The following is a 22375-nucleotide window of genomic DNA, read 5'->3' as shown; positions in this document are numbered from 1 at the left end:
TACAGATGGCTACAGGTCTGCGATCAGCTCACAAAGACACATCCAGAATGCACATAGAGTAATTTCTCTGGGGAGCTTCAATCTGGCCATCTCCGTCCTCCATTGGTGCGCCCAGAGCTGTCAGTAGCCTTTATGCAGGGCAGGAGTGCTGCTTTGCCTGTTCTCAGGAAACTGTGTGAGTGAGTATGCACGAGTCTGAGGGTGCACATGGTGATCCGTTCTCTGTGGCAATTAAGATATTTTTCAGAGAATCCTAACCTCAGAGCTCTTCTTCATACACAGTAAGCACAATGGAGTTGAGTCTGGTCTCACCACACTCAAAAGAGCCAAAAATCTGTAATCTAACTGCAGAGTGTGGATGGCACATTAACTGGAAAAGAACATTCTTTGTTGCTTTAAAAGCTGGGATGTGCCCATTTTGCCAACTTAAGACTCCTACGGGTCTACCGCAGGCTGGCACTTACCTGGTTCCAGAGAAGTTCTGCCCTCAGGTTGGGGAGGTAAAACATCTAATGACTGAGCAACAGAGAACAGTTGGAGGGTACAATTTGTGCCAGGGTATGTGGCACAGGTTACGGGTGTCAGAAGTTCAGCCACTGTATGCAGGATGGGAGGAGGCGGGGCTGGGTTCCTTAATTTTTCTGGGCAACCCTTCTCCAGCCAAGTGCCCACATCCAGAGGGAACTGCATGGATCTGCCCTGCGACAGGGCTGAGCTGGCCTGAGTGCATGCTTTCAAGTGTTTTCAAGTATCTCAAACACAACCACTGTGGCCCATATCCAGTAGATAATTCCATGGAGCTCTGCGCTCTGTGGCTCTGGTATCCCAGTTTAGAGCACACCCTTCATCGGTGGCATAAAGGGCTTTGCCCACCAGCCTGGTGATGATGGACGAACCCCAGCTCCTTTGCAGCCAGAAGGCTCTGACCAGCTTGGAATGGAGTTCCCCGAGATTGGGGTGTTTCGTGTTGTGCTCGCTCACAGCTGAGTTACATTATCAGCTGTTACCAGCAGAGAAGGGGAGGCAACAGGGAAGGAGCTATGGCCAATGTTATTTCCCAGAGCGGGTGCTGGCTCTTTCACTTTACCTCTGGAAACTCACTGAGCATCACCTCCAGGCACTAGGAACAGCACCCTCTCCCAGCTCTTTCTTTCCATCGCTCCAGGAATTCCTGCTGTCACTACACCCTGCATGATACGAAGCCTGGGGACTTGAGCCCTGATCTCACCATCCACTCTCCAGACTGTCCCCTGATAGGACCGGAGGGCCCCCTTCTCTGAGCCTTCGCACCAGATTCCTCTCCAGCTTGAAAACCTCTGTGGTGCTGGCTTCCTCTGACTACAAGACAAAGCCCAGTCGCTCCACCTGACCAGATGCCCTTCCCAAAGTGGCCTCTGCCTCCTCCCCAGCCACCCCAGCAGGCATTCTCCCCCAGCCAGCGGCACCCATCTGCCCTGGCCTTGCCACGCTGGCCCACGGCCCTTTCCCTTGCACATGCTTTCCTTTCCCTCTCTCTGAGGTTTCCACCTTCGACTGCCCACAAACTCATCTCTCAAAGTCCAGCTCAGATGTGCTCCTCTGGGAGGCCATCTGAAGCCACATGCCCCACCCCCCCACTCCAGCCCAAGCCAGTAGCTACTTTCTCTCTGTGAGGACATTTGTTGCTCCACAGTGAGTGGACTGCTAGACTCCCCCCCTGGTGGCAGCGCAGGTCCCTGAGGACAGGGAGCTCTTGCTTCCCTCTGAGTCTGGCGTGCTGAATGAACACGTCCGATTCATCTGCTGGCCCGGCTTCCGTACCTGCTGGGTTCTCAGCGCATCCAGCTCTCGCTCCAGCCAGGTCCGCAGCCTCCGCTCCATCTGCTCCCGCTTCTCGCACGCGGACTGCAGCTGGGTCAGGGCCTGCTGCAGCTTCTCAACTTTCTCCACATAGGCTTGCTTCTCTCGTAACTGAGTCGAGAAGGGTGAAGAAGAGCAGAGTTCAGACAAACGATTTTCAGTGTTGGGGTGGAAGCAGGGGTCGCAGTACCTGGAGGTCCCCTTTAAACTACAGGTGCACGCACTTGCGTACTCCTATCCCTCAGGTTTGCTGGGACAGAAAAGAGGTGCAGAAAGGCCATCGGTTACACTTAAAATGACTAGGATATCTGGAAATGAAGACTCCACCACAGTATCTGCTTTTGGTCATTTCTACAGCTTTGAACTCAATGCTTGGTTATTGCTTAATAATAATAGTGTTGGCAGGCATTAGGAGGTTAACAAAATTTTCAATATCATGAAGAAATTCTTATTCCACAAGATCAAATGAAAACTCCAAGATTAAAAACTTATACACTAAATTGCAACAGGCATTGCAGAGCAGCAAGTTAAGCTGCTGCTTGTGACACCAGCATCCTATATCAGAGTGCCAGTTTGAGTCCCAGCTCCTCCACATCCCCCAATTCAGCTTTCTGCTAATGCACCTGGGAAGGCAGTGGAAGGTGGCCCAAGCACTTGGGGCCCCTGTCATCTATGCGAGACTAGGTTGCAGTTGCCAACTCCTGGCTGTGACCTGGCCCAGCTCTGCCTGTTGCAGCCATTTGGAGAGTGAACCAGCAGATGGAAGAGTTCTCTTTCTCACTGTTTCTCCTTCTCTCTCTGTCACTTTGCATTTCAAATAAACAAATCTTCAAAACACTACACACTGAACACAACCATGAATCTATCCATTCATTCATCCATCAAAAAAGACTGGAAGGAAATATTTAAAGCATTAACTGTGAATATTTATACAGAAATTTCTTCTCTCATCTTTTCTTATTTTCAACTTTTCTATAATAAATATAAATTACTTTCATAAAGGAGGAATTATGTGTGCATATATATATATATATGCAAGTGTACCCAGTTGTGTATGTGTGAATAAATACAGTGATTTCTTTGTATTGATACTTGTAGGGTAGCTTTCTCCTAAAGCTTTCAGAGTCCTTTAGAAATGAGTAGTTGACAGCCCTGAGGAGTCAGGAAGGGCCTAGAGAACACTCCTGCAGCACAATAACTGAGTACTTGGACCGACGGTTAGAGTAACTTATGTAAATATCGCATCAGGCATGGATTAGGATCATGGCCAACAACCTCCAACTCTTACCCTGACTTTGTTTTCTTCCAGTCAGGAGTTTAGCCCATGGTCATAAAAGCTGGGAACATTTCTAACTTTCTAGAACTTGGCTGGTGTCAAAAACTAGGCCCAGGCATCTACTTGAACTGGCCCGGGTGAGAAGACACCAGGTGGTGTTTCCTGTCATTCTGCACCTGGGTGTGCAGATGCCTTGCAGATGACTCAGTCCTGAGCTCAACCCATGATTACCCCAGCAAGCCAGCACAGGCTAGTGATCTAAAGCCTGCTGCCAAGTGAAGTTCCTGACTTAGCTGGCCGCACTGCCGTGAGCTCTCGTTGTCCCCTCTCCTATCCAAAGCTAATGGAATAAAATGGAGGAACTTCTGACATTTTAAGGAAGGGACAGCAGCTTTACAGATTTTTCTACACTTGTTCCTTTTTGGGATCAGTTTTCATCTGATCTTGGCATTCTCTGTGCTTTTTTATTTTTATTTTTTTAACTTTTTGACAGGTAGAGTTAGTGAGAGAGAGAGAGAGACAGAGAGAAAGGTCTTCCTTCTGTTAGTTCACTCCCCAGATGGCCACTACGGCCGGCGCGCTGCACCGATCCAAAGCCAGGAGCCAGGTGCTTCCTCCTGGTCTCCCATGAGGGTGCAGGGCCCAAGCACTTGGGCTATCCTCCACTGCACTCCCGGGCCACAGCAGAGGGCTGGACTGCAAGAGGAGCAACCGGGGCCAGCGCCGCGGCTCACTAGGCTAATCCTCCGCCTTGCAGCGCTGGCACACTGGGTTCTAGTCCAGGTCGGGGCGCCGGATTCTTTCCCGGTTGCCCCTCTTCCAGGCCAGCTCTCTGCTGTGGCCAGGGAGTGCAGTGGAGGATGGCCCAAGTGCTTGGGCCCTGCACCCCATGGGAGACCAGGAGAAGCACCTGGCTCCTGGCTTCGGATCAGCGCGGTGCACTGGCCGCAGCACACCGGCCGTGGCGGCCATTGGAGGGTGAACCAATAGCAAAAGGAAGACCTTTCTCTCTGTCTCTCTCTCTCACTGTTCACTCTGCCTGTCAAAAAAAAAAAAAAAAAAAGGAGCAACCGGGACTAGAACCCGGCGCCCATATGGGATGCCGGCGCTACAGGCGGAGGATTAGCCAAGTGAACCACAGCGCTGGCCCGCTCTGTGCTTTTGATTGCTCAATTCAATGTAACATATTTTTGAAGACCTACTAAGTTCAGGTTCCTGTGTTTCTTAGAAGCTTCATCTTATCAATTATTTTGTCTGCAGCACCCACACACAACCTAGTATGTCCTCCACTGCACAGTTTCTGCATGCGTAGCCACTATAGGCATATGAGATTTGTCCCCAATGACTGCAACAGTGCCCAGTAGGTGCTCAGCAAGTCTTTATTAGATGAATGCGTGAATATTATCCATAAGCAACTGCAAGTTCCTTGAGGGCATGAACTTGCCCCCTTCCCCTCGGAATCAGCAAGGAGTACCTCATCACGAGGATGGTCAGTAACCGTGCTTGTACTGCCCAGCATTTCGGCACTGTGCTTTATGTGTAGTGTCTCATTTAATTCTCCCAACAACAGTAAGAGGTAAAGCCCTTTATTACTTCCATTTAAAAGATGAAAAAACTGAGGACTGAACAGGTTAAGTAACTTGCTCAGGGTCACACAGCTGATACTAGCACAGTAGTCTGGCCCTTCATGGCACTCTTAATCACCATGGAAAGTTACGGCATGTATTCGGTGCATGCCTTCTGATCTGAAGTGGCACCCTCCACAAGATTCTTTAGTAAGAACAAGAGGTGATTCTGGAAGCCAGAGACATGAGACTAATTTTAGAGAGGCTACCTGCAACCAATGATTTTATATGAATATAATGACAAGAGACCCACATTAGTGCTTGTGAAGATACTGTCTTTAGGGAGGTTGCAAATAACTTTTATTTTAATATAAATATTAAAACTAAATGTTTTAAAAATTGTGTTTTTTCCTTAGCTCCACACACAGAGATAGAACCTGCAGGAGTGACTCAGTGATGATAATAATAAGTGGCCTGTCTTCCTCAGAGCAGACTTCCTGTCTGAAGAGGGTAAGGTCAGTTTCTGGAGTGAATTCCTGAGTGGCAACCAGGAAGACACTGTGGGCTCCTGCCCAGGATCCTCTTGCAAGTATTAAGATTTTCATTGCTATTTAGGACTTGGAGGGAGGCGGGGATTCAAGGCTTATTATGAGCAATACTCTCATTTACTCCCCAATCTTCCTCTTTAGCTGCATTACCCTTGCAGGGAAAGTTGACAGAGACAGCTGAGGATCCAAGCAGCAGGAGATGTTTCCTGAAAGGACGGCTTCTTTTTTCAACATCAACACCAAAGCTGGACTTTCTTTGTGCTTTCTTTGTGCCAAGCGCCCAGTGAAGCACTCACGTAAGCTGTTCCAGGTCGGCCTCTGCCAGAGGCTGAGCTTGTTTCCCACGGCGGAGCCTGCTCAAGTCAACCCTCACCACGCAGGCAGCTGCAGGTGCAGGGCACAGGCTTCTGTGTGCTAGGCCATGCCTCTCCTCTCTGCCTCTGCGTCTACAGCCCGGACCCCCCAGCCTGGAACTCAGAACTGGCTGTCCTAATTCCTCCATCAGGATTACAGGGAGAGTCTGCCTCCTAGAACCTCAGTTAAAGCAGATTCCACTAGAAACTACTACACCCACAATGTCTGAGCAGGATCAAAATTTCCTGGATTGGAGGGTCACTGCCTGGTCGACCAGTCAACTTCTGGAAATGGGAAACAGGGCTGCTGACCCAAGGACAACTGAACTATTTAAAAAAAAAATTGCTAGTTTCTTTTCTGTGGAGGCACCAGTGGTTTCCATCCCTTCCATTTATTTCCAGCCTTGGACACTTGCCAACCAATGGCTGGAGGTTGGGCTTTAGACTGCGTGCGAGTTCTCTCTGGAGGGTAGTCATGGGTGCCTCTCATGCCTTGCTGGCTTTGGGATGGATCAATCCTTTTTTAATTTATTTTTATTTGGGATGTTTTCCACACCCCTCCCCTGCCTCAGCTCCTTGGGATTGGCTCTGGTTAAAGCAGTTGGGTAGGAAAAGGAAGTGAAGGCCCTTGGGGCTCTGCCCGCCTCCCTAACCCCATCTCACCTCCTCTTCCAGCTTGATGACCCTGGCCTGGGCGTTGCTCAAAGCCTGGTCCAGGATCTCAATGTGCCTCCGGTGGTCCTCACTCGCAGTCCGCACTGCCGCTAACTCCATTTCTAACTTCTCTTTTTCCTTCAAGAATTCTTTGTCTAGAAGGGAGAGAAGAACAAAACTACCTCTATCAGAAAGTGCCCTCTGGGCTCACTGCCAGTCTACATCTGGCAAGGATTAAAAATAAAAAGCATACAAATAGTAGAGGATCGAGTTACTGTTTTTATTCCTCAACAGTGGTGGTTGTGTAAGGTAAGAATTTTCTCAAAAATCACCGCTAGGTCTAGACACATTCCAGGTCACAGTTCCAGAAACGAACGGCACACAGAGAGCTAGTGACCTTATGGTCTCCGTAACTCAATTCTCTACAACACTGACTTTAATGCTTCAGATGAGTCTTGTACCAATTATTTCATTTTATGCTCACACCTCCCCTGCTACCATTTTCCAAGCCTGTGCTGAGGGGAGAGGCAATAGTAACAGTAATATTAATATTCTCATTCATAAAAATAAACCAAGATCCAGAGAGTTTGGTCTTAGGCCAGACTGCAAAGGTGAGATTACAGGTCAGGTTCCAAACTCTTATTGGATCCTCTTCCCATATAACCTGGCCCTTATTTGCTCCTAGTTCTTTTTGAAAGACGAAAGGGGCAGTGCCATAGATTTAAGAAATTTTCTTTCCTCTCATTTAGCAATGGTGGTCACTGTCTCTTTTTTTCATGTGGGAAGCCACTGCAGGGCACCCTCAGACCTTTCTCTCCATTTCCTGTGCTGACTTCTCTATTCTCTTAGATTAAGCAGAAAGGACCCGTAGGGTCATGGGACCAGCATTTCTTATGAAAAGTGCTTTCCTGTTACAAAAGCATCACATTTTCTTTAAAAATAGATGAGATAATTTAGATATGTTGTGAATGATTCGGAAAAGCCTGAAAGAACTTAAGATACAAGAATAAGGGACGGGTCAATAAATTACTGTACACTTTCCATAAGAATAGGATGTAGCCTTTGAAATTAAAGAAGAGAATGGAAATTGTTTTCATTATTAAAAAAGATGATTACAAAATCATATGACATTCTTCTATATTTATGGAAACAAGGCATCTACGACTCGTTACAACAGGAGCAGCAACAACAGTAGGTAGAAATTGAGTTCTATGTGCACACATCATTTTCGCACGTAGTATCGGTTATGTCAATCCCAGTAATTTACACTGAAACAGATAGTCCAAGTCAGGAAGTCACACCAGCATGTCAACAGTGGTTGCACTCATTCATTTCTTCCTACAGTCACTCATTAATGTAACAAATGGTCATCAGATATGGAAGACTTGGGCTCTGCAAGCAGTGGAAAGAATGCTGCAGTAACAGTAACAGAACAGAAAGTGTGGTTATGAATACAGGGCATAGGAATTAAAAAGACACTTTCAGATTGCAAATCTCAGATAACAAACTCACAACTTTAGAGGCAGAAGGGATTACAGGAAACATCAACATTCAGTTCAAGGCCCTTCACTTTATGCATGAGGAAGGAAGGCCCAGAGGAGAGAAGGCTCTTGTCCAAGATCCCAGTGCCAGCTGGGGCAGGGCCATGCCAAAGCCCGGCTCTCCTGATGTCCCACTATGATGTCCTTTCAACTCGACTGCTCTACCCTTGCACTGTGAAATCACATTGATGAAATCAGAGGGCAAAGGAACAACTTCTGAATGAACAGACAGACTTAGAGACTTGTCATGCTGAGTAGTGGCTGTGTTTCCCAGAAACAAGGGCATCCCTTGGAAATAAAATGAGACCACCAACGTCCTGACCCAGGATATAGCATTAATTTTAGGCTCTTTATGCCCTACTTCAGCAAGCCACTGCCTTTCCTCCTCCTCCCTTTCAGAAGCATTAGAAATACTGCCTAACGGAGCCAGTGCTGTGGCTCAGCGGGTTAAAGCCCTGCCCTAAAGCGCTGGCATCCCATATGGGCACCAGTTCTAGTCCCGGCTGCTCTACTTCTGATCAAGCTCTCTGCTGTGGCCTGGGAAAGCAGTAGAAGATGGCCCAAGTCTTTGGGCCCCTGCACCAATGTGGGAGACCTGGAAGAGGCTCCTGGCTCCTGGTTTCAAATCAGTGCAGCTCCGGCCGTTGCGGCCATCTGGGGAGTGAACCAGTGGATGGAAGACCTCTCTCTCTGTCTCTACCTCTCTATATAACTCTGTCTTTCAAATAAATAAAATAAATCCTTAAAAAAAAAAAGAAAAATACTGCCTAACTTCTTTCCCAAATCATGGAAAACAGGCAATAAAGAGGTCTAATAATTGGGTTGGTGGCAGCTCATTAGCTCTGTGCCCCAACATCCATTGGCTCTGAATGGACTATAGAATTCCACTCTTTTTATGCAAAGACACTTTCGGGTACCCATTGGCCTTGTCCAGCTCTGGGGAACACGACACAAGTTACCAAGCAGGCACATCTGGAGATGCACCAGGACTTAAGGGTTTCTACCTGGTTATGAGAATCAATCTAAGCATGAAAGTTCTTCTCTTTGCTGAGGGCTGTCAAGCACTCACTGATTTTGATCAGAATCAGCAAAATGACAGACTGAACTCAAGAATGGAAGCCACAAGCTTCTTGTATTTTGTACATCAATGAGAACAACTAAAACAGCTCTTCAGTTAGTTTTGAGTTAACACCTTGCCTCTCTCCTCCAAATACATACACACACATAAACACACATGCACACAATGCTTGTGTTTGCTAATTCCTTGACAGGCAGTATCATATTGTCACCAAGGAACAGATTTTAGAATCAGAAGGACTGCATTCAAATCCCAGTTCAGCTTTCCAGCTGTGAAGCCTCAGACAAGGTATTTAACCTCTCTGAGCCTCAGCTCCCTCATCTACCACATGGAAACGGTAACACCTGCACCTCAGTGTCGCTGTGATGACTCTTATTAATGGAGATGGTGCATACAAGGCCTCAGATATTCAAGACTTTATCTGTTTGGGTCATTATTGATCCCCTGGACCAAAAAGAGTGCCTGGCTGAATAATACTGTTGACTAAACAAGTAAGTCTCTACTACGTGTTAAGTTCAATGCCAACAACAAAACAATCAATCATAGCTCTTGTTATGTGTTAGGTATTCAGTACCTCTGTGACCTCCTAACATTCTTTGTTATACATATATGGGTGTTCAATTCTACCTTTGAGCCCACCATTCTTTGTGAAGCCAAGACTTATCCTGTGGCTGGTACTGACCAGGGACAACCCCAGCTCCTCCTCTGCCTGGGCTCCCTGAACCCCACAGTGCACATTACAGAACAAGACTGTGGATGCTGGTCAAAGGCTCCACTAGCTCTAGAATGCTTTGCAGGCCTCTGAAATTCATCTTTGTCCTGAGTTTGGTGACTTTAGACTTCAGGCTTTAGCAATGTCATTTAATATCACCCACACTGAACTGAAACTCCTTGTAAGGAAGTAAGGCTAATGATCTCAATTATAAAGTTTTTAAAATGATGCTTGTAGCAAAAATGATAATAACAATATTGGTTCATGTTTGTTGAGCGACTGCTCTCTTCCAGGAATGGTTCCTTATGTTATTCCCATTATATTATTTCCTTTATTCTAAGTTATCTGTATGAAATAGACACCAGTATTATTTCTGTTTTCCAAGTGAGGAAAATGGCACTGAAAAAATACAAGCAATGCCTGTCAATGGCAGAGGCAGGGCTGCCTTTGTATCTCCCAAATGCATGCTCACCAACACAGCCCTGGACTGCCTCTCTTGCACCAGCACGCACAGAGATTAATGGTAAAATAACAGAAGAGCCCCATTGCAACAGAGCTTATTACTGCAAGACCTAAGTATGCCGCAGGTCATATCATATTTCTCAAAAACACAGCAATTACATTCACATGTGTATCCACTTACAAATATTAATTAGTTCAGCATCTACTACACGGAGGTAGACAAGAGTAATGGTAAAAAGCATGGTTCTGGAATCAAACTGCCTGGGTTCAGGTCCGGTTCTACTGTTTATGGTTCTGTGACTTGGTAAGTAAATAAATCTCCTAGAGCTTCTGTTTCTTTGCCTTTAAAACAAGGATAGAACAGTACCTATTTCAGGCATATAGGAAGTCCCCAGTAAATGTCAACTATGATCACATTTTGATTATGGCTGTTCCAGGAAGTCTGATCAATTCTGGGGCTAGACTGTGAGGAGGACATGGTGTTGTGCTCTCAATCTGGCAGTAGGAGAGGCCAGGCTAGGAGCACAGGTGGCTCTAAGAGATACATGCACAGGGCGCTGAGAACACAGGGAGGACTCCTCATTCAGGCTGGAGGCAAGGGGGAGGGGCGCTGTCAAGGTAACGCGCCCACATACTGGGCAGCTCTGCACCCACCTCCTTGGAGATTCTGTGGTATCAGACCCACTGTAAATTCACCTTTTGGGAAATACCCAGGAAGAGCCCCATGAGTGAAATCACCCTCCCTGCTCAGGAAGGCCCCTTCAGTTTCTTACTAGCTAATTCCTTGAGCTGGATCTCGAGAAAGACCAGCCTCACATCAAATTTTTGGTTGGGTTCCAATGTATACCCTGAGAATTCCTAGAACAGGCAAGTTGACACAAGGGGATTCTTGCCCAGAATGGTCTGTTTACTCAGTGGATATGAATTACCCTGAACTGTGTGGAGCGGGGAGTTATTTAGACTGATGGCTCTGATCCTGTTTACACAGAAGGATGTCTGTTCATACACTGTTGACTCTTGAAACCACAGTGATGGCAAAGGCTTTGCAGCCAGGCCAACCTGGTTTGATTCTGGCACCTTTACATGCCAGTTCACCTGGGACACACTGACTTTACCCCCTCTAAGAGCCATCTCCTCAGATGAAATTAACAATATCTATTTTGCAGGTTTGTTGTCGAGGATTAAAAGGACAATCAGTAAAATGTCCACTATGGAATTTGGCACATAAGATGCTTGACAAATAATATACTTGTATGTGCATGGGGACTTAGCATGTCCTAGGCGCTGTGCCAACAGCTTTTCAACAGAACATCATTTAATCTTCATATCAGCTCCATGAGCTATGATCTTGGTGTGCAGTCAAATGGTAGTCCCGCTTGGGTCTCCCTGCTTCAGGAAACAGCAGAAGTAAATGGAAGCTACAAGTGGGCATCATCCTTCAAAAATGCTTCCTTTCCATCCTACCTTCTCCTTTGGGAGCTCGGGGTAAGGTTTAAAGTAGACAGCAGGTTGAAACTGTGATTATTATCTGAGCACTAAGCTTACTTGCTGGCTGACTCACAGGATGATATGCCCTAATAACTTCTGTGAAAAAAATGTCAAGGGTGGGATTTAGCAGTGGGAATGTCATGGTGTTCTGTGTTGCACTGCTATTTTTAAATGCAGTGTTCCACCTTATGGCTGGAACTCACGAGAACAGCAAAGCTGTAAGCTGACCCTTCTTAAGCAGGAATTAATTTTTAGGCCTTTCCAGATTTGATGTGTTTCTCCCTAAGCCCCATGTAACAGCTGGAGGGATGGAGAAGTCCAGATGTTGCAGCAATGCTTGTCAGACAAAAGATAGGTATGCTTCTCCTTCTCTTATTTAAGCTAGAACCAGAAATTGACTTGCAACAGACTGTATTTTGGGGGGGGGGTTATGTCTATCCTGGTGTGTGTGTGTGTGTGTGTGTGTGTGTGTGTTTAAGCATAAAAATAGACAAATCTAACTCTACCAACCCCCAACTCCCCAATGTTCCCAAAGTGATGCACAACTAGCCCATCATGGCAGCTGGTTCTGGAGCATCAGGTATCTCTCTGACACTTTTCAAGGGAGGTTCTTGCTGCCTTGGATATGGGAAGCATGATAGATTTAAAGGACAAAAAGGCAGGCACAATCCAACAAACCTCTAAGGTGCCAACGACTAGAACTCACATTTTGACTCATGAGACGTCCTGAGTAACGAGCGGAAAGGACGTTACCAGAGGAGAGGCTGCGGACAAAGCAGAGGCTGGCTGAAAGTGCCTGCACCTCTGTGCACCACGGCAGAGGCCCCACAGTAAGCAGCTGAGGTTCACTGGCTTGGGTGATGCCAATGCTTCCTAAGCTGGAGCTCTCCATAAAGCAGGCAACATCCAGGGCATCTGTCTAGCCAATGCTCCAGTTCAAAGAACAGTCTGCTTCAATCTTCCATCCATGGGGTTAAGTTCTGAGGGCAGGCATGGCTGCATTACAAAGCTCGCCCATCCCACCCCTACTCACCCTCCCATTAGATAGCCGATCAAACTAGAAGTGCCATGTGCCCCAAGGTAGTCCAATCAGAGTCTCTCATCTGGAATTCCTAAGTGGGAGCCTAGGGGAGGTGGTAATACTGATGGGGACAGGTAGCCCAGCTCAGACTAGGTGGTCACATTTCCACATGCAGTTGGGAGAAACAAAGAGGGGGTAATGTTCACATAGACAAAACACAGACTTTCAAATACAGACAATGACTTGATTCTCAGATGTTCCAGCACTAGCAGCTAGCCCCTTGGAGGGCTGCCTGCACTTCCTGCCTGCAGGCTCCATTACACGTGTATACATGGTACTGAAGCCAGCACAAGCAGATTTTTCTTTTGGTAATGAAAAGATCGCTGCAACACTCTCTCTTCTTTCTTTAGAAAGGACTTGGCAGCTTGGAAATGCCTTAGGATGTTGATCAACTCCACTGGCATCAATTCTGGCAACTGGAACCTCCCCACAATGCTGGTAAGCGGGCTCCCTCTTATGAAGAGCATTTCCTCTCTGATTTCTCCTTTCTCAAGGATCCCTAAGCTCCACATTCCCCGATACCATGTCATATAACTGAACAGATGCTGGGAGGATTCTCTTCAAGGGTCTGCTACAATTTATGGGGTAACCAAAGAATCAGATCCACTTGAAGTCCTGTTGACATCACTGAGGTTTTTCGAGAGTGGACAGACAATAGGAAGGTATGTCATTGACCTCACTATCCATGAAACTATTTAAGCTTCTGCCTCAAAGATTCTTTACACTCAGCGGCCTCCTAACACCTGCCTACCTCTCCTCAACCCAGTTGGAAAGTCAAACTGAGAAGCCCAAAAAGAGACCTCCAAAATACAATCCAAAGACAGAATTATTTACATCATGTAAGACTGAGCTACGCATTTGAGCCTTATTTCATACAAAACAACATGAACAATGATCTACTTTTTTAAAGCCACATTCGTTAATTAAAAATGGAACAGTAGGCCGGCGCCGCGGCTCACTAGGCTAATCCTCCGCCTTGCGGCGCCGGCACACCGGGTTCTAGTCCCGGTCGGGGCGCCGGATTCTGTCCCGGTTGCCCCTCTTCCAGGCCAGCCCTCTGCTGTGGCCAGGGAGTGCAGTGGAGGATGGCCCAGGTGCTTGGGCCCTGCACCCCATGGGAGACCAGGAAAAGCACCTGGCTCCTGGCTCCTGCCATCGGATCAGCGCGGTGCGCCGGCCGCAGCGCGCCGGCCGCGGCGGCCATTGGAGGGTGAACCAACGGCAAAGGAAGACCTTTCTCTCTGTCTCTCTCTCTCACTGTCCACTCTGCCTGTCAAAAAAAAAAAAAAAAAAAAAAAAAAAAAAAATGGAACAGTAAATAATAAAGTGTTTCCCCTATGGTTTTATTGTTGTCTTTCTTAAATTTGTTGATGAACTTTGTCAGGTAAGGAATCTGGTTATTTCAGGGGAGTGTGTTCAGGTTCATGCCTTCCTATACTCCTGTGCAGGTTGCCATGGTTCAACCCACTAACTGGAGACCCAGGGTTGTAAGCGGGAGGTTCAGTAGATTTACTAACAAGCACAGGACCATGCGGGGGGATGTGTTTTAAATGCCTGAGAGAGTGAATGAGTTAAGAGTTCTGTAATAGGAAAATTAGGATGCGTTCAAGCACAGCTCTGCTCTATAGATTTCTTGAGAGGGGGTAGGGAGGGACTGGAGGAGGGAGAAAGGATGTCAGGGCTGCTTGGGTCTGGATGCAGTCTGAGTTTGTCCGGAGGTTCATGAGCTGGACGCTTGGTCCCCAGGATGGCAGTTTTGAAGTGGTATCTTGTTACAGCAACAGAAAACAGACTCACACAGAGGCCAAGCACAAAGGGGGTAGTTCTGAAAACTTCACTCCAGTTTCAACCAGGAGTTTCTTAACTTGCGAGCATTTCACATTTGGGGCTTCCATGTAAGCCTCCTTTTGAACAAGAGTTCTGAATCTCAAAGCCTCTTGTGTGGAAATGGTTTTTGTCAAACTGTAAGAAGGATATCTTCTGGATAGATGAATTTATATGGGGAAGTGAAGCGAAGTCTGGAGAGTGAAGGATTTATTCAAGCTTTGTGCCTCAAAATAGAAATTTTCCCTTTCACACATACCAGCAAAACTCCTCTAAAACACTGATTAGTTTACAAGTCTTACCCCTAAGGGGCTATAGGCTTCTTCCCTAGCTTTTATGGGGAAGGAATGGAGGGAGGTAATTCTCTGATGAGTCCTTATCAATTCTGCCTTGTATTCCAGGTCCAGGGGCTCCCACTGGTCTTAGTTCACAATGGGCTAAACCTTCTTCATAGTGCATCTAAATCCTTTTTTTGTAGAATTTTAAGAATCTAAGATGCTGGTGTTGTAGTGCAGAGTTAAGTCATCACATGCATCCCATATTGGAGTTATGGTTTCAGTCCCAGGAGCTTACCTTCTTACCCAACTTCCTGCTAATGTACCTGGGAAGGCAGTTGACAATGGTCCAAGTACTTGGGCCCCTGCCACCCATGTGGGAGACCAGGATGTTCCTTGTTCTTGGCTTCAGCCAGGCCAAAAAACGTCTGTTATAGTCATTTGGAGATGTTAGATCTCTCTCTATTTTTCCCTCTCTCTGTCTCCCTGCCTTTCAAATACATAAGTAAATCTTTAAAACTAATCTAAGAGAACACAAATGTTTTCGATGGTAAGAGATATGACAAGGGGCCAGCGCTGTGGCATAGTGGGTAAAGCCACTACCTGCAGTGCCAGCATCCCATATGGACGCCAGTTCACTTGGGGAGTGAACCAGTGGAGGGAAGACTTATCTCTCCCTCTGCCTCTGTCTCTCTGTAACTCTGCCTTTCAAATAGATAAATAAATCTTAAAAAAAAAAAGAGAGATGACACGTTTAGAAACAGCTTATTGAATAAGATGCCACTTGAACATGCACATGAACAATAAGATGCACATGAACAAATTTTAATTCTGTCTTTAAAATTTAAATACTCTTCAAATACCTGTCATAATACAGTAATAAAGCCTAACCACAAGATCCTCTATTGGTCTAATGTAGGAAAACAACACATTATCGTCCTAACATCACATTTTATGTTATAGATCTATTGCTCTTTTTTAATACTTTATTTTTAAAAATATTTTGTTTATTTGAAAGGCAGAAAGAGAAAGGGAGAGACAGAGATGTAAAGATAGAGGTAGAGACAGAGATGATAGAGATAAAGATAGAGAGATCCTCCATTTTCTGGTTCACGCCCCAAATGGCCACAACAGCCAGGGCTGGGACAGGCTGAAGTCAGGAGCCAGGAGCATCTTCCAGGTCTCCCATGTGGGTGCAGGGGCCCAAGCACTTGGATTATCCTCTGCTGCTTTCCCAGGTGCATCAGCAGGGTGCTGGATCAGAAGTAGAGCAGCCGGGACCCAAACTGACACCCACATGGGATGCTGACACTGCAGGCAGAGGCTTAACCTTCTATGCAACAGCAACAGTCCCGTATTTATTGTTCATTGATATATGGCCTCATTGTGAGTTTGAAGCACCCAAAGTAAAATATCTCAGGTATAATTTAGTGAAATATTTATGAGAATATCTATAAAAGTTCTCTTAAGTACAATTTTATAAAATCCTGTCATTTTTAATGCTGTATTTTAATTCAGGTGACTGTACTCACAGAATTAGGTATAATTCAGTTTTTTTTCATGTTTATTACACGTGTGGCTTGCAAATTTGCTTGTCTGAATCTGCACTCATTCACTCAGCTCATCTGTTCAATCTTTCACTGTTTTTTTTTTTTACTTGAAATGAAACTGTACTCATTTTATATCTCTGCTGATAGCACAATGAATTAGACAATAGATGAACAATACCACATAAATAAAAAATGAAAAGGGCATTTGGTTTTGACTATACAATAGTCTCCCTTTATCTACAGTTTTGCTTTCCTTAGTTTCAAGCCACTCATGGTCAACTGAGGTTCAAAAATATTAAAAGTGGAAAATTCCAGAAATAAACAATGCATCTATTTCCAATTTTACACTGATCTGAATGGGGTGATAAAATCTGACATCATGTCACTTTGTCCTGTGTGGGATGTGAATCATCCCTGTGTCCAGGGTATCCACATTGTACATGCTACTGCCTGCTAGGCACTCAGTAGCTGGCTCTGTGGTGGTGTCACAATGTTTGTGTTCAACTATCTTTTAACATAAGGGTTAATAAAGGCCCCAAACGCCAGAGCAGTAATGCTGGCAATTAGGATACACCAAAGAGAAGCAGTCAAGTACTCCTTTGATGCGAAAAGGTGGAAGTTTATGTTAGATAACTGTGTAAAGGAAAAGACAGCTTGCAGAGTGCAGTACTATCTACGGTCTCAGGTATTCCATGAGGCTCCCGGAACTTACCTCCTACAGCAATGGGGGGATTACTGCACATGTATTATGTATTCAATGATCGATTATAAACCACACCTGAAAATTTAAACTTTCTGTCACCACAGAAGTCCTTCTTTGTCTTTCATTTTCTCAATATAAAAAGAGAAACAACAGACACTTCTGTTCCCAGGCATGGCAAAGAAAGGCCCTGCCCGAAGACTTGGCTCCTCATGTAGAAAGCAACCACACAACCCAGACACACCAGAAAGCGTAGTTATCTGAAGGTACTTACACGTGAACGGAAGCAGGCAGGGTCTGGGCTGGGGAGGCCCAGCTCCTTCAAGGGCAAAGGAGGGCCGTGAAAGCTCTAGAAATCCTCTCTCCTGACTGTGGTGGTTGTCATGCATCAAACTGTGCACTTCAAATGTGTAAATCTGATCTTATGCAAATAGTGTCATAATTAAAACCAACATAGGCGCATATATGCAAGTTTGTTTTAAGGCATTACTATAAAAACCATACTTTTAAATGGCCCTTTCAAACGGCAGACATGGCTTAACACCAAAGCCAAAGATAGAAGTTTAAGCAGGGGAAATGGTTGTGTCTGGGGAAAGAAGTGATTCATTCTAGGTCTGATCAGGGAGAGGGAAATGCACTGCTTGCAATTATATTTTCTCCCCTCCTTTAACTTCTGCAACCCCTCCCACTGTCATTTTAGTGACTTGCTTTGAACAGATTATTTTTTGCCCTCTTCTTTCAACAAACCACAGTCTTTGTAAGCAAAAAGAAAATTAGTAGCAGATGCAGGCTTATTTTTAATGGTCTAGGACCAAATTTTCTGAACTTAAAACAAATACTTTGCCCCCTCAAAGTTCTCTGATTCTATTAAGATACAGCTGTAGGCTCTCACTACAATTTGTGGACCAAAAATAGTTTCAAAAACTAACTGTAAGAAACCACACCACAGAGTCACTCATTGTATTCTGCTTATTTTTCTGTTTACTATCCGGAGAGAAAAAAGCTTGATCTCAAAGAGATTTTGAAAACAAAATTTTTTTTTTCAGATTTGAAGCACTTTGCTGATCTCAATAAAATTAAAAAAAAAAATGTTTTTTGGGGTGAATCTGAAGAGAATATCCTGGATTACCTAACAAAGCCTTTTTACTACTATTGGCTCTGGCTCAAAGATAGATGTAAAAGTCAGAAACACAGAATGTTAATGCCAGTAGTTAGAATCCGCTTGAGAAGATCTAAAAACATTGCCAGTAAGTCACAGAATTGGGCTAATTTGCAATGAAATAAAAAGAAATTTTTTTGGAAAAGGGGAAGAAAAAAAAAACAAGAAAAAGGAGGTGCCATTTCTCATTGTGGATCACCATTAAACATCCACGGGGCAGGGGGGAAGGGTGGGAGGGGAAGGGGCTAGTGCTGTGGCATAGCAGGTAAAAGCTGCTGCCTGAAGCGCCAGCATCCCATATGGGCACCGATTTGAGACCTGGCTGCTCTACTTCCAATTCAGCTCTCTGATATGGCCTGGGAAGGCAGTAGAGGATGATCCAAGTCCTTGGGCCCTTGCACCTGTGTGGGAGACCCAGGAGAAGCTCCTGGCTCCTGGCTTCGAATCAGTCCAGCTCCAGCCATTGCAGTCAACTGGGACGTGAACAAGCGGATGGAAGACCTCTCTCTCTCTCTCTCTCTCTCTCTCTCTTTCTCTCACTCTCTGCCTCTCCTTCTCTCTGTGTGTAACTCTGACTTTCAAATAAATAAATAAATCTTAAAAAAAAAAATCCACAGGGCCTTGGGTAAACCCCTGGATCTCACTTTGTCTTTTTTTTTTTTTTTTTTTTAACCACATGCATGTTACATAAGTGAGCTCTAAAATCACTGGGGTCCATTTCTGCTACCTGTCATCTTCCAGCTTCTTTCCATCACTCTTGCTCCACAGGAGGTGGCTTTCCCATGACACTGAGGATTAATCAGTTAGAAATACCTGGGTTCAAAATTTATACACTATACTCATCAGCTTGTATGATCATGTATGACCATACCACCCTGTGCCTCAGTTTCCTCATCTATAAAACACCTGTAATACTTACCTCCAAGGGTTGCCTGCAGATTAAGAGACACCTTGCCTACAAAAACCAGCACAGGGCTTGGCTCACAGTAAGTGCTCAATTAGTGTTGGCAGTTATTACAGCTATTAAACAACTACACTGAACCAGGATCTGAGGGACAGACAGCATGGAGGGAAACCTGCGACTTCACCTGAAGCCAGTCTTTGAACTAAGAGATCAGCCTCCTGAGATACTGTCACTCATTACGGCCATCAAATGGTCCCTTTCAAGCTCTGGTTCAGAGGACATGTGCACTGCTAGTGACCAGACAGTAGCCTTTAAAGTTCTCTCTAAACCTAAAATATAGATGTGCAGAGCTGGGCTTACCACAGGATGCTTAGAAAATTAGGGCACCATTGAGAAAGGCACTCCTAAGACTCAGGCAGCTAACAGTTACAGCTAACCACAAGCCTAGTCCTTCTCAGACCTATCTCCATCATTTGCTGATTTGGGATCTTCACTGGGTAATTAAGATTTGTGTCTGCAGTCCTGTACATTTCATTTTTCCTAAAATGATAACCATGCTCCACTGATAGGAGATCGAGAAAGAAAATAACAATTCTATCCTGCTTTACAAACCAAGAAAATCTGTTATGTAAGATCCAGAGAATATGTTTGAAGTGCTTTATGTTCCATCTTTGTTCAATATGTTCTTCTTTTGCCAAGGCTCCTTTTTTCTTTTCCCCTCCTAGGGCTGAGTTCAGCCAACTATAACCTCCAGGACATCTTCAGCCCAGGCTTGTTTTTGTAAACAAGGCTGCTTTGGAACAGAGTCACACCCATTTGTTTATGAATCATCTACAGTGGCTTTTGGGCTGCAGGGATCGAATTGAGTGCAATCCTCAAAGACTGAAATATTTACCCTCTGGTCCTTCACTAAACAGTCTGTTGACCCATGACCTGGAACACAGTTAGTTCACAGTAGGCAGACTCTCACTGCTTGTTTGAAGAAATGATAATCATCAGCATTTCACTGGACATCCAAAAAAACACTCATTAAATGCCTCTGACTGCTGGGCAAGTTCTGGAAATAAGAAGACACTTCAAAATGTTCATGGAAAATGGAGCGAAGACATTAAGTATTTTGGTGCAAAAATTTTTGAAATTGTATATATGAGTACAAAGAATCAGAACTACAATGGTAAGCATGATCACCAGAGCCCTGACCTTAGTGCAATAGGTGAAGACAGAAGATGATCACTCAGTTACTTACATATAGTTGTGAAAAAGAGCAGGGGGTTGAAGATTCTGTAAGAGGAAGAGTGAAGCTTGTATCTCAGGCAGTCTTCCCTAGGCAGCTGCCACTGAATTGAAGCTGAAGCTTCAATGTGGATTTCCTGGCTCTGAATTATTAGAGCAACTGAGGGTTCCCCATGCCACACAAAAAACAAATGGACTACAGCCTGCTTTTCAGTCTGTGCTTACTTTATCCATCCACCTGGCTATGCCCTGCATCCAACATGGACCGTAAAATAGATACCTGATTTTTCAACCTTATATCAGAAACACCAAGCAATAAATAATTCTAAAACCAACAACATTAAAATCACAATCAATGCTCTCTTGGTAGAACCCAGACTTATGACCAAGAGACACTTCTTCCATCAGGCATCCTTTAAGCAAGGAGAATCGGAGCCTATTTTGAACCTGAACTGAGCAGCAGGAATTTTGAGACTCAGGAGAGATGATTTGATGGAACATAAACAGATGCCCTGCAGACCGTGTGTGCTTCTGGCTGTCGTGTAGGTTTGAAGCTTCTCAGTGCTGTCTGTCAAGGTTGATCAAGTGAGTTTAAGCACTCAAATGGTCCGCTTTCCAATTTCAGCAAGGCTTAGTAGGCCAGCCAGGAACACAGCCCACTCCCCCACCCAAAGTCTGGCAGATCCTTCTGGAGTGAGTGAGTGCTGAAGCAGACTGGGGGAGCAGGAAGCACTGCTGCAGTAGAGACCTGCTTTCTCAAGTCCCCTCCGCTTCTCCTATCATGGGCTATCCCTCAGAGCTCTGTTGGCCCAACTGTGAGATGTATCCTCTGTTACCTCAGAGGACATGGAGGTAGAGGGAGACTGAGCATCTAACTTCGGTCCCTGAGCATGTTAGTGTCACCAGGAAATGGAAGCTGGAACAGCTAATGCAAGGCTATCTGATTTTTAGAATTGTACATTTCTACTAAATATAGGGACATCTTTAAGGACAATCAGTTAATTTAGGTCAAGACCATTTTTCTTGATCAAAATGTCATTCAGGCAGGCACCAAAGGACAAATCTTTTTCCTTTGCCCATGGCACTAATCTATGGTGTCCTGCAGGGTCAATGGGTTGGTTGGAGTGAATTTATGGTCATCTGCTATGCAAACCTTGACAGACTACAACCACCTTTGACCTCTAATCACAGTCATAGCAGAGCAAAATAGGAGTCAAGGCAGGTGGGGACATTTGGTCTAGCAGTTAAGCCACTGGTTGGGATACCGCATCCCATCTTGGAGTACCTGCACACCCTGGAAGGCAGAGGTGATGGCTCAAGTCACTGGATCCCTGTCACCCATGTGAGAGACCTGGATCGCATGCCTGACTCCTGATGTCAGCCTGGCTTAGCTCCAGCTGTTTTTAGGCATTTGGGGAGTGAAGCAGTCAACGGGAGCTCTGTCTGTCTGTCTCTGACTCTCTCCCTCTCAAATAAAATAAAAAAGAAGAGTCAAGGGGAACCCAAAAATGGGTCATATTACTATTAGCCTTCTTGAGAAATACTACTGTTCTAACTGATGAAGGACTTCCTCACCCCAATAGTCTTCACTTGAAAAAGAAGAAGGCAGCAAAAAAAAAAAAAAAAAGAAATGTGGTCATTTTAAAATTTCTTCTACTCTGATGACTGTTTTTTTAAATAATAATTTCAAATAAGGCCTTGAAATATTAGATGATAACCTACAGTATCTCCCAACATGAATGTAGATATCAAGTTAGAACTTTTTCATACTAATATTACAAAAAGCGAATTTCGGGGTTGGCGCTGTGGCGTGGTGGGTTAAAACTGTGTGTGGCCTGCAGTGCCAGCATCCCATATGGCCGCTGGTTCAAGTCCTGGCTGCTACACTTCCAATCCAACTCTCTGCTATGGTCTGGGAAAGCAGTAGAAGATGGCCCAAGTCCTTGAGACCTGGAAGACACTCCTGGCTACTGGCTTTGGATCAGCCCAGCTCTGGCTATTGTGGTCATTTGGGGAGTGAACCAGTGGATGGAAGACCTCTCTCTCTCTTTCCCTCTCTGGCTCTACCTCATTATGAAACTCTGTCTTTCAAATAAATAAAATAAATCTTTAAAAAAAAAAAAACAAAGAGAA

General features: G+C 45.1%; 1 protein-coding gene across 44 annotated transcripts in view; it reads right to left on the bottom strand.

Annotated features, from left to right (window-relative positions):
- AMOTL1 (angiomotin like 1) overlaps nt 1-22375 on the bottom strand; it is a 183754-nt gene that overhangs the window by 19292 nt on the left and 142087 nt on the right. For all 44 annotated transcript variants that reach the window (XM_070076967.2, XM_051820643.3, XM_070076937.2 and 41 more), the window contains 2 exons: nt 6245-6390; nt 1801-1950 (listed from right to left, as the gene is read on the bottom strand). In XM_070076967.2, coding sequence (XP_069933068.1) covers nt 1801-1950; nt 6245-6390 — 296 coding nt within the window. The remainder of the gene's footprint in view (nt 1-1800; nt 1951-6244; nt 6391-22375) is intronic.

The sequence above is a fragment of the Oryctolagus cuniculus genome, chromosome 1 (assembly GCF_051225735.1).
Source record: "Oryctolagus cuniculus isolate XC-2025 breed Fujian yellow rabbit chromosome 1, ASM5122573v1, whole genome shotgun sequence".
NCBI lineage: Eukaryota > Metazoa > Chordata > Mammalia > Lagomorpha > Leporidae > Oryctolagus > Oryctolagus cuniculus.
The sequence above is the reverse complement of the archived record's forward strand: the minus strand, read 5'-3'. Positions and strand labels throughout refer to the sequence as shown.